The 10701-nt window shown below is 46.0% G+C and overlaps 4 protein-coding genes across 7 annotated transcripts in view; 2 read left to right on the top strand and 2 right to left on the bottom strand.

The window, feature by feature from the left end:
- The window catches only part of LOC113204522 (uncharacterized), a 3566-nt gene extending 1692 nt beyond the window's left edge, over positions 1-1874 (top strand). For all 3 annotated transcript variants that reach the window (XM_026419724.2, XM_052264746.1, XM_052264745.1), the window contains exons 2-5: positions 55-217; positions 329-643; positions 731-871; positions 1127-1874. In XM_026419724.2, coding sequence (XP_026275509.2) covers positions 77-217; positions 329-643; positions 731-871; positions 1127-1684 — 1155 coding nt within the window. In that variant the 5' untranslated portion in view covers positions 55-76 and the 3' untranslated portion in view covers positions 1685-1874. The remainder of the gene's footprint in view (positions 1-54; positions 218-328; positions 644-730; positions 872-1126) is intronic.
- A 373-nt stretch (positions 1875-2247) lies between these two features.
- Positions 2248-4516, bottom strand: LOC113204521 (uncharacterized). Of its 2 annotated transcripts, none has more exons than XM_026419722.2 (9): positions 4338-4516; positions 4024-4159; positions 3828-3936; positions 3551-3743; positions 3347-3476; positions 3148-3271; positions 2929-3059; positions 2670-2850; positions 2248-2534 (listed from the first exon to the last, which is right to left on the bottom strand). In XM_026419722.2, the coding sequence occupies exons 2-9, from the start codon at positions 4152-4154 to the stop codon at positions 2343-2345; spliced, it is 1191 nt and encodes a 396-aa protein (XP_026275507.1). In that variant the 5' UTR covers positions 4155-4159; positions 4338-4516; the 3' UTR covers positions 2248-2342. The 2 variants fall into 2 exon arrangements, with proteins under 2 accessions (XP_026275507.1, XP_026275508.1); XM_026419723.2 differs by having other exon boundaries at positions 4024-4154.
- A 95-nt stretch (positions 4517-4611) lies between these two features.
- Positions 4612-6338, top strand: LOC113204523 (mitotic spindle assembly checkpoint protein MAD2A). Its single transcript, XM_026419725.2, has 4 exons — positions 4612-4823; positions 5058-5204; positions 5287-5571; positions 5644-6338. The coding sequence occupies exons 1-4, from the start codon at positions 4748-4750 to the stop codon at positions 5805-5807; spliced, it is 672 nt and encodes a 223-aa protein (XP_026275510.1). The 5' UTR covers positions 4612-4747; the 3' UTR covers positions 5808-6338.
- A 67-nt stretch (positions 6339-6405) lies between these two features.
- Positions 6406-10701, bottom strand: part of LOC113204520 (vesicular glutamate transporter 1) — a 6402-nt gene continuing 2106 nt past the window's right edge. Inside the window, exons 2-12 of the mRNA XM_052264797.1 lie at positions 10661-10697; positions 10372-10543; positions 10203-10283; positions 9949-10104; positions 8584-8758; positions 7895-8025; positions 7582-7705; positions 7349-7479; positions 7081-7223; positions 6875-6995; positions 6406-6771 (exon numbers count right to left, since the gene is read on the bottom strand). Of these exons, the coding sequence (XP_052120757.1) occupies positions 6565-6771; positions 6875-6995; positions 7081-7223; positions 7349-7479; positions 7582-7705; positions 7895-8025; positions 8584-8758; positions 9949-10104; positions 10203-10283; positions 10372-10543; positions 10661-10697 (1478 nt within the window). The 3' untranslated portion in view covers positions 6406-6564. The remainder of the gene's footprint in view (positions 6772-6874; positions 6996-7080; positions 7224-7348; positions 7480-7581; positions 7706-7894; positions 8026-8583; positions 8759-9948; positions 10105-10202; positions 10284-10371; positions 10544-10660; positions 10698-10701) is intronic.

Raw genomic sequence — 10701 nt, 5'->3', positions numbered from 1 at the left:
CCCCGCTTCCACATACCTACTCATTCCCACTGAGTGGTTTTGTCTCTGCGCCAGGGCCAGGAGTTTGCTTGCAACAATGGACGCCGCCATGGAGTGCAACATCTGCACGCAACGGTACAACTTCGGGGATCGGATACCTAAAGTAATGCCATGCGGGCACACGGCTTGCTTGCAGTGTTTGTGGCAGGTGGATCACAAATGCCCGAGATGTCGCAAGGTGGTGTTCAACAACCATTCACTACCCCTCTTTCATTTGATTTCTAGCTAATTTCTATCTAGCTAGATACGTTGACACTGAACTAATTTAGTACTGTCTTTGGCTTTCCAGGGATTCCGTCCCGAAGCGGATGGACTCTCAAACAATTACGGTCTATTGGATGTCCTTGACGCCTACGCCAAAGACTCTCTGGCGCGCCACTTGAAGGACACCCTCCCCCAGGCTGCAGACCAACTCGAGGACCTGCGGGACCAGACCCAGGGAGAGCAGGCTTTGCAGGCGGTCACCCTCATGAGCACGGAGTCCTGGGACCTGACCCTTAGGGGCGAGGGCTGCGTCTTGACGGGGACCCTTCGGAACAATACCAAGGATCCACTCATGATGGCTTTGCACTTAATCTTAGCGACGAGGGTTCAATTGAAAGAAGTGCGTCAGAACTACTGGGAGACAGCTGGCGAAAGAAATGCTATTTTCAAGTTTCGCGTATAATAATAAAGCAATTTTTTTGAGCAGAACCCAAACATCGGCGGAAATGTTGGTGCAAACCGTCCACCACCGGTACAGGCAGCCCCACGCATCCAACGAATTCAACTTGTTGGACCACCTCCTGCGGGTCGTAATCGTGATCGACACCTGGAAGAGGAGGAAGCAGTGGTACATACAGCGACATACAGTCGGGAGAGCGAGACGCGACAGCGAGTGCGAGACGGACCGGTCTGGCCTGCCTGGATGCATAAGCTCCGTCACCAAGGGCGGTCCGGTCGGTCGTAGCCCGCTCTCGCGCCCTGCTCTCCTCTTATCGTAGCTGCGTCCAGACAGGCGCTTGGGTTGCTTTCGGAAGCCTCCCTCTCCGTTTTGGAGAGATGTATTCAACATCGTAGCTTGATGTTCGCGTTGTGGCTGTTGCAGGTGAGACGGCTGCAAGTGCGGTGCAACACGGACCACACGGCGAGCCTCACCCTGCTGCAGGCCGCCGCACCGGCCGTGGAGGAGCTGATGGTGTGCAACCCCCGCTCGGCCCACCTGCTCGCGGTGTGCGCCATGCCGCGGCTCAAGAGGCTGGAGTTGCGGAGTATCGACGGGGCCCTGGACACGCTGCCGCCCTTGCTGCCCGTCGATGTCCCAGCGGAATACTGCGGCTTGCAGTGGCTCAGGGTTTCGGGCCTTCCCCGCATCACTCTGCAGTCCCTGCTGCAGGCCCACGGGCGCACGCTGGAGGTGCTGCGGCTGCGGGTAGGCACGCAGGGTGACGAGGGGTGGCCAATCAACTGCAACGACCTGCACGACCTGCTGCAACAGTGCGACCTGCGTGTGATGAGGAGACTCGTGCTGGTGAGAGGTTTGCCGTACTGCCACTGGCGAGGCGACTGCTTCGAGCAGCGCGGTCTGGTACGGCGAGCACTGCAGGGAAACCCGGAGGTGATGTGCAGCGAATGTGACGGCCTGGAGGCTGAAGACAGCTTCTAGAAACCCTCCGCTCGGACCAATGGCAACGGCAACGGCAACCAGCAACAAATGCAGAGGTGGTGGCGTCTGACTTCTTCTTACGTTACTATACCTACTGTACATCGGAACAGATTTGCTACAATAATCTTTTTATGTCTCTGTAAAAATTGAAACCAAACATATTGTGCATTAAATTTATATTTTCTTCTAAGTTGATGTTGTAAATATTTTGCAAATGGCCCTTAAATCATTTTTCGTATAGCAGACTAGAGATTTTACAAAATACCGCTTGGAAGGACAACCTCAGAAAGTGTGAACTGATTGCATGGTGCTTTCCATGCAATCTCCATTCTTTTCTCTCCTTTTCTGATTTTATATGCACTTCAAAACAATGTTTTCCATTACATTCCATTCATAACAGAAGTAGTTTAGCACCCAGCTGAAGAGCCAAAATCTAATTTTCTTTTTCCTCCATGCTGGCTATCTTATCTATCATCCCCTATCTCCAGGTTTTCAGGTGTACTCCTCTGAATAATTTCATTTTAAACTAAAAATTAGGTTCAGAGAAAGAAGAAAACAGCAGATATTTTGCTTAGTATAGGTAAATTATTTAATTATCTTTGGCTGATTTAAATTAATTCATAGATGTGAAAAGTAATATGAAAAATGTGATATTAATTCAATGAGTATTGGATTGGTCACCTTTAGCTTTTTGTTTGCTATCAGTGTTTTGGTGAGGTAGCATTTCTACGAGTAGATTTAGGAGAAGGTCTGGTGGATGACTAGCTGAGATCAGTAGCCAACCAATCACTACACACGCACATCGCAAGGAGTTAAGGACATGCCATGATTCAAGCAAGTCCATATCTGCCTGATAAAAAAGAAAAAGCAATTATTAAAATGCAGTCAATTTAGTGAGAGTCTTGAAAGTTAATATAAGAGCAAACCAAAAATGATATTTACAAATTATATGTATTGTTAAAATTTTACTTGTAAGAATATTTACCTTCATGAAAGTAATATTAGAACTATTGTACTGAGACAGGTGTATGAAATCATCCCCCTTTGCAGCAGCAAGTGCAAGTACAAGTCCACCAACATATATTGGAATCAAGAACCAAGGTATTCGGGGTCGAATGGATAAAAGATCCACAAGATAGGGCCAATCACCACGTGCAAGGTCTAATCTAAAATAAAAATAAAACTGTCAGTTTTTTAAAAAAATAATGGCAAAGCACATATTGACCTTTAAATTGAGAGCATACCTGTCGAATATGGAAACAAGGCACACACTTGCTAATAAGAAAAATGTGGTGGTGAAAATAAGAGAAAAGTTGGAATAAAAAGAAACAAAATGTACCACTTCTTCTTGAGAAGATCCAAGTAGTCTATCAACCTGAAAAAAATAATTAATCTAATTACCCTTTCATTAAAATAAAAGCAAAATGGGAATATTTTCCCTTTGATCATAAAATATTACAAACCACTATAGTCTGCATTAGAGCAAGTCCTGCCAGAAGTCCATGACAAAAGTCTGCAAGAGGAAGCCACAACTTTTGCACAGCAATGGCAACATCAAGCGCTGTTGCTGTGCTGAGATCAAACCACCTAAATTGGTTCACAAAAATGTATTCTTAGTTACAACTCTTCTTATTGTGTGATGTAAGAATTACAACTTATTACCTATTATTTAAAGCACCTCCAGGATCTGCTAGAGCATTTTGGCGTGGGACAGAAGAAAAACCATCATAATGCTCAACATACACACAATCTCTTCCTTTTTGTATTCGGCACTGTTCAGTGTCGCCATCACCTGTATTTTTTTGAAATATCATTTACTCAAGTATTTCATATAAACCTTTACTCTGCAAAGACTTTTAGTATTACCATAATATGCATATTGTGGTGCATATGTATTGGAGTGTGGGGTATCTAAAATATCATCTGGTACTTCTCGAAGAACTCTGGTCACAGGAGTTTCAAGAAAGTCATCCGAGATCGCATCTCTGTGCCTACTCCTCTTTTTATGGTAACGAATGTGCTCACTTTTTCCTACTGCTGGTACCCCATGGGTTGATTTCTGTGTTGACATAGTGATATTACCAATTGTAAACCAGACCTGGTTATAAAATAATTTGGATCTAATGAAAATAAATGCTCTCACTGTTTCATCAGTATCCACCAAATGTTGTTTCCCTCTGCTTCGACTGGGAGTGGTGTGCTTTCTTCTCTCTTCCGCTGCACTTCTCTCCTGGCTCCTCTTAGACCTGCTCCTGAGAAGTATGCCAAGAAATAATTGAGGTGGGGTAAGATGGGCATATGAATTTAAAGTCTTGGGGGAAGCCCACCACTGCCCTTACCTCCTGGAGCTGGTTCTCTCCGTCGCTTGCACCCGATGACCCGTTGTCCCTTCATGTTTGGGGGATGGACTTTCCCTCCGGCTGCGACGGCTTGAGTGCGGTCTGTCAGATGCTGAATCTTCCACGTCCATCTGTACTGTTACACCATTTTGGTACACGGAAATCGGTAGTGAATTTGATTGATTATGAAGAAAGTTTGTGATTCAAATGGCAGGATTTCTAACAACAACTTTAATTTCTTTTTACGAAATCAAATTGATGTGTCGTGCGACTGGACAAGAGGGTCAGGTCGAATACGGTAGCTTAAACCTTACGATTTTGTGGCTCAGCGACACAAGTTCCTTGGCTGTCAGCGATCACAATGACTTTCAGACATTACGCTAACACTATTCGAAGCATCGACAGAGAATACAGTTCGAATTGGAGCAGTTTTCTGGGGGAAATAGACTTGATCACCATAATCAGATATTCAACAACAAACAAATCTAAACAAACCAGGGCTGCCAACCCTGCAGGTAAGTTGGCAATCGTAACTGCCCGTCGCCTCCGCCCTGTAGAAAATCCGTCAACAGCAACTGTTTTGATTTGAATTTGATTTGCCGGTTGCGGTGTGGCGCGAGCTGGGTGATAGTTTTGCTGAATCGTTTTCTCGCTATTTTGGGACTTTCTTTGTACGACCCTTCTTTCTTCAACATTTTGCGTTAAACACTATTTTATCTTCAAAATGACTGATACTCAACTGAAGGCCAAGAACAGTATAACCTTGAAAGGTTCGGCCGAAATTGTGATGGAGTATTTAAGTAAGTTAATTTTAGTACATTATTACTGATAATAATTATAACAACTTTATACTGATGTTTAATGTCACTGTCCATAGAGTTTGCTTATCACTATCACTACTATTCTTATGTTATCATTCATGTAAACAGTTCTAACGTATATTCTCTTTTATGGTGCATTATAGCAAAGCCTTTGTTCCTTGGTTCCTCTACTTTCCATTAAACTTGTTTTAACCATCTTTTGTTTTGTTGCAGACTTTGGAATCAACAGTATTCTATTTCAAAGGGGAGTCTATCCTCCTGAAACATTCAAAACTGTTGAAAACTTTGGCCTGTCTATATTTGTGTCAACTGATGAAAAGATCATATCCTTTGTGGATACAGTTCTTAAGCAAATGAAAGGTACTTCAACCTACCATTTATGATAGTTTTTGAAAGTTTTGTTAATGTTTCATTTAATCTCCTGCTTTAAATTGATTTGCAGACTGGTTATTGGAAGAGAAAGTACAGAAAATCTCAATGATCATCACAAACATCACCACCAAAGAAGCTTTAGAACGTTGGGATTTTAACGTCAAGTATGAAGCTGGGTCTGGTGGAAGCACTGATATTCAGGAACTGAAGGACACTAAAGTTGCTAGAAATGGCAAAGTCAACGACGCTTCGAAGGTTGGCAACAAGGAGTTGAAAGTTATCCAAAATGAAATTCGAGACGTGCTCCGTCAGATTTGTTCTACAGTCAGCTTCTTGCCACTCTTGGACTGTCTTTGTATGTTGAATGTCTTCAGTTTTGTTACCATATCATATTTTCAATTTCACCAAAGTTATACTCTGCCTACAGGTGCATTTGATGTACACATCTATACCAATCAAGATTGTGAGGTGCCTGAGGAGTGGAATGAGACTGCGCCATGTGTCATAGCGAATTCACAAGAACTTCAACTGCGAACTTTCTCCACTTCACTCCATCACATGGCCACTGTGGTGAGCTACAAAGCTGAGTAGTCAGAGCCGATTTCAACCAATTTTGTGATACTTTCATTTTTTATTTGTACATATATGGCAAGTTCTTCCTACTCAGTTTTAGTGTAACAATATTATTCATGGTTCAATGAGATCCGATTGATCTTGAGTATGTTTGTTTCATAGCAGAAATTAATTTTCCCTCTACAATCTTTCTTGAATTAATTAATCGTGATCATATCTTGTGAGTCTTTCCTACTCATGTAGTTATTTAAGACTGCTGGTCGGTAAACTAGGTAATTTTCCAGTTTTAAAATTTTAAAGTATTTCATGACATGCTTACTTCAAACACAATACATGGAATCTGCCAAGTATTTTCTTGAAAGAACATATCTGTATGCAAGATGCATTTTAGTGTTACTTGTAATGATAATGATTTTTCTTGTATGTGTTACTTGATTTTGATGACACTCACATATGAAGCCTACCATTTTCCATTCTTTTCAATAATAATATCTAATGTATTCTATGTTTTCTTTTTGTCATGAAATACAATTAACTCAATGTTCCACACTATTGTTTTTGTTTTTATGTAGAATTTCATTTGGGTGCATTTGGAGGTGGTTTGAAACCAAAGAAATGAAGGCATTTTGATTTTATTGATTTAGGGGTTTTAGGTTTTTGACACTGAACTTTACATAAAGCTTAAGTATTGATGAAAGAAAAAAACTCCTTTCCAGTTGGGGTCAATAATGTACAACTTAAACTGTTTCTTAGACTAGAGATTCTTCTAACTGTACTACTCACTCAGACTGAGATCAAGGGTCTCATTGGTGTAAGCATTTAGGTCTTCGTTTTTTGTTTTAATTGAAATATTTGAAGGATTGCTGGCATTGTCTTCTGCCCAGGACTGCCTTTCTCCTGATGCAAATGTTCCATATATTATAGCTCCAACTAAGTAAATAGTGCTGCTTATTATAAATACTATTCTCCATTGGGATGGTGTCTGCAAAGGTAGAAAATGAAATGCCTGTACTCTAATACTGGAAGGTTATATTCTTTCCCATACAGTTTGATTTTTCATGTTCACTGTGATAAGAGTTACGTACCTTGTCTTGAACTATATAACCTGTTATATGCGGGCTTATCATTCCTGGCAAAGTTGCGACAGTGTTTGAAATGCCCATCAGGATACTAGCATATTGTGGAGCAATGTCGAGGTGATTTACACTGGAGTTGAGGAAACAAATTATTTAATTGATCAAATGAGGAGTCAATTCAATACATCTCCTCTGACGGCCATTGATTTACATACCTGAATGCTGACCATGCAAAGCCACCGAGTCCTACTGCAATGGTTATGCACAGCACTATAGCCCAAGGAGACATTGTGTAGGCTGCTATCATCATAAATATTGTCTGGCTAATAAATGCACCACAGTTAAATAGCTTTCGCACCTGAAATGAGTCAACATTAATGATAATTAAACACTTTCTCTTTTAATTGTTTAGTATCCAAGTCTATTTTAAGTGTAGAAGTATTCCTGTTTTCTACTTTTGCACAGGGAAATTATGCCACTTGCCGCTGTAGTTGACATTTTTCCAGCACGCAGCCAGTCTGCAAAGTGGCCGGCTGCCTGTAGTATAACAGACATACAGATGTAGGGAAGAGCAGAGAGTAGCCCAGATTGTTCAATTTCCACTTGCAACACATCTGCAGGTTGGAGAAATTGTGTCATGAAAATCTGTTTAGCTTTTTACAAATAACATCCTTTCACCTGTGTGTATTGGATATGACCACACAGTCCATACAGACCTTTCATGAAGGTAGGCAGCTGTGTTAACAGTGTATAGAAGCCCCAGTTCTCACTGAAATGTGCTGCCACAATTGCCCACACTGGCATGGATGTCAGAAATTTGCCCCAGGGCTGTTGTGTCAGCTGCCAAAAGTTATAGAAAAATTGTGTGACTGGGAGAAACTTTTCATTGTATCAAGTATTACCATTTTAATTTTTTTAATGTGTTCTATTGGTTTTAACAGCTGTTGCAGAAGTTTCCACAGCATCAGACTGTTTTAGGCGACTTAGGCTGCATCTTTTAGAATTGTATAGAACCCTTTTAATATGTACCTTTGGGTCTGGAACTGTTGCAAGAGTACTCTGGATGTAGAGTAGCTCTTCACGAGATATTCTTGGGTCATCCTCAGGGTTCTCTTTCACCAGGTACAGCCAAAACCCGTACCATACCAAGGCAGCCACACCTAAGCAAGTAACATTATTATTTAATGATTATTATTTAATTTTTTTGTTGAAGTACAACAGACGAATAATTTTTGTATCTATGTGTTACGGTCAGAGCTAGGTCGACAGCTAAACTTAGTACTGACCAGTCCAATTTCATTATCCTGTCACTGCTGGCTGTTCCAAGGTTAAACCTGGAAATACAATAGAATTACAGGATTGAGTGGTGCTATTTTTCTTTTTTACTTTTCTGTTCAAGAGCTACACGTTTTGTTCCCCCCGGCACCTGGCAGGACTTGTTAAAGTGGCACAGGGAAGCAGAAACCTATAAAAGATACACCGCACTGTTCACTCTCTCAATTCTGTTGAATTTTGACGTGTCTAAAGTGTCAGCTGAAATCAATTTGCTGAACCCGCTGGACTCAGGAACAGCCAGCAGTAAAAGTGTATACCTAGGATTACCAAGATTGCCCGGTCCCTAGGCTTACACGACCCCGTAGCTCCTAGCTCCAACCATAACACACACACACATGTTTCGGATGATCTTTGCTCGCCATGTGGGTATAAGTGCTTCTTACCGAAGATGTAGAAGATGGAAGGCCAGCCAAGCTGAGCAGCCAGGACACCGCTCAGAGGCAGTGACACCACGGTGCCGGCGTAGCTCCCCGAGAAGGCGATGGTGGCCAGGCGCGAGCGTTCGGCCGGCGGCGCCCAGCGCGCCCACACGGCGTGTATGCAGGGGTAAGTCACACCCTGCGGTTCGAGCAAACAGAGTTGTGGTTCGAGGTCGGGGAGCAGGCGCTGCACTGCCCGGAATCCCCCGTCCCCCAGTTCAAGCTCAAACCGAGCTTGACATTCCCTAGTTGGCGGCCCCTCCGAGTGGTGACCCCCGTGACCCAGGGCCGGCGGGGTCAGGCTGGACGGCGGCGTCCCCGCCCTGCCGTCATGCTGCCGCAGCCGGCCCGCGCTCCACTTTTCCCCGGAGTGACTTTTCCTTCCGAAACCGATCCGCGATAATTTATTATGGATCCATGGAGGCGGCCGAGTTGCGCCACGTCCATCTCGGTTCCGCTAAGCGACTTCCTGCCGGCCGATCCGACGGGTCGATAGCAGCCGATAGCCCGGGCTGGGCCGCCGGCATCAGGTGCGGTGCGTGCACGTGCGCCTCGCCGCCGTGCGTCCGGTGCAACCTGGAGGAGAGGGTCCGGGACTGTGCTGCGCGCGACCCGAGCGAGCGATCATCCCGAAAGTAGGTACGCTTATTCCCAGATTCATTGTATTAATTTAGTTTTTAATAAATTTTGTGGGAGCTTGGCGCCTGCGAGGCTCGGGGTAGGCCATCCCGCGGTACACGTATGCGCCGCAGGCAAGATGTTGCCTACCTACCAGGCGCTATGAGAGCATTGCCAGGTCGAACTTCTTTTTCGAAACGGCGAATGACGGACGCGTACTTTTTAGATGAGCCCTGAGGGGGCTGTGTAGCTTTATTGTGTGGCCGCGGGCTTCCGGTGCGACGAGCCGTCCCAGATGTCGGGCTATGGAGCAGCGCTGCTCGGGCTGCCCGCCACGACGGCGGCGATGACCGGCCGCTGCCGAAGCAATGAACACAGCTGAAAGTGTAATTGCCGTGTCGCAGCCGGGCAAAGGCGCAAAGCACGCCTCTTACCGGGCAGACCTAATCACGTCATTCCGACTCGGAAACGGAACTCGGTTGGCGCGCGTGCTCCGTCGCCAGCTCCGCGAGCTCGACGGTCACGGTGTCGCTGACGGGCCTGGCGGCCGTCTCGCCGCGCGACTCGCGGGTAGGCACCGCGCCTGAGCCCGCTGGGATGCCCGCCGGGATGCCCGCCGGGGTGCCGGTCGAGGTGCCCGTCGAGGTGCCCGTCGGGGTGCCCGTCGGGGTGCCCGTCGGGGCGAGCCACCTGCCCGCTCGTGCGTCTTACCTCAAACAGCCCCTCCACGATCCTGACGGCGATTATCCAGGCTGTCCCCGCCCTGGCGATGGGTGGCGTGAGCACGGTGAGCAGCGCCGTGGCCGCGAGCCCCACGCCGTACACCCGGCTCCCGCCCACCCGAGCGGCCAGCCAGCCGCCGGGCACCTGCACGGAGACGGGGGCCGACTTTAGCTGCACTGTTGTGGTGGGGTGGGGTTGGTCGGTGGGTCCCGAGTGGGGTCTCCTTTGACTTGCAAGCTTACCTGGGTGACGATGTAGCCGTAAAAGAACGAGCTAAGAATCAGTCCACGCGTTTTCGAGTCCCAATCGAACTCTGCCGGAACCTGGTATTGGGGAGAAAAAAAACAACAGTAAGTTTGGATCTAGTCGAATGGCGATGCGTATGGGGATGGCGTGCTCGAGCGTGCTGACCTCAACGGTGGTGCCGTTCGCCAGGGTGGTGGTAGTGGCCGTGGTCATCGCCACGATGGCGACGCTGAGGTTGACGCGCAGCGCGTACACGTTGAAGAAGCCAAGGAAGGCCATGGCCGCCACCATGTACCTCCGCCGGCGCCAGAATCTCCATCCGGGTGAAATGTCAACGCTGTGTGGGAAATGGCGTCTTTTTAAACAGTACACATTATACTTTGTTGACTTCAGGTGCCCATTGTACAAAAGAAAACGAAAATGAAATGACTGAGGGCCAAAAGTATTCACTCACATTGGTGTTGACGGGGTTGAGCCGTAAGCGGTGGCGCCTGC

Source organism: Frankliniella occidentalis, unplaced genomic scaffold, assembly GCF_000697945.3.
Source record: "Frankliniella occidentalis isolate FOCC.00 unplaced genomic scaffold, Focc_3.1 Scaffold21, whole genome shotgun sequence".
Taxonomy (NCBI): Eukaryota; Metazoa; Arthropoda; class Insecta; order Thysanoptera; family Thripidae; genus Frankliniella; species Frankliniella occidentalis.
Note: the sequence above shows the minus strand (reverse complement) of the source record. Positions and strands in the feature narration are given on the sequence as shown.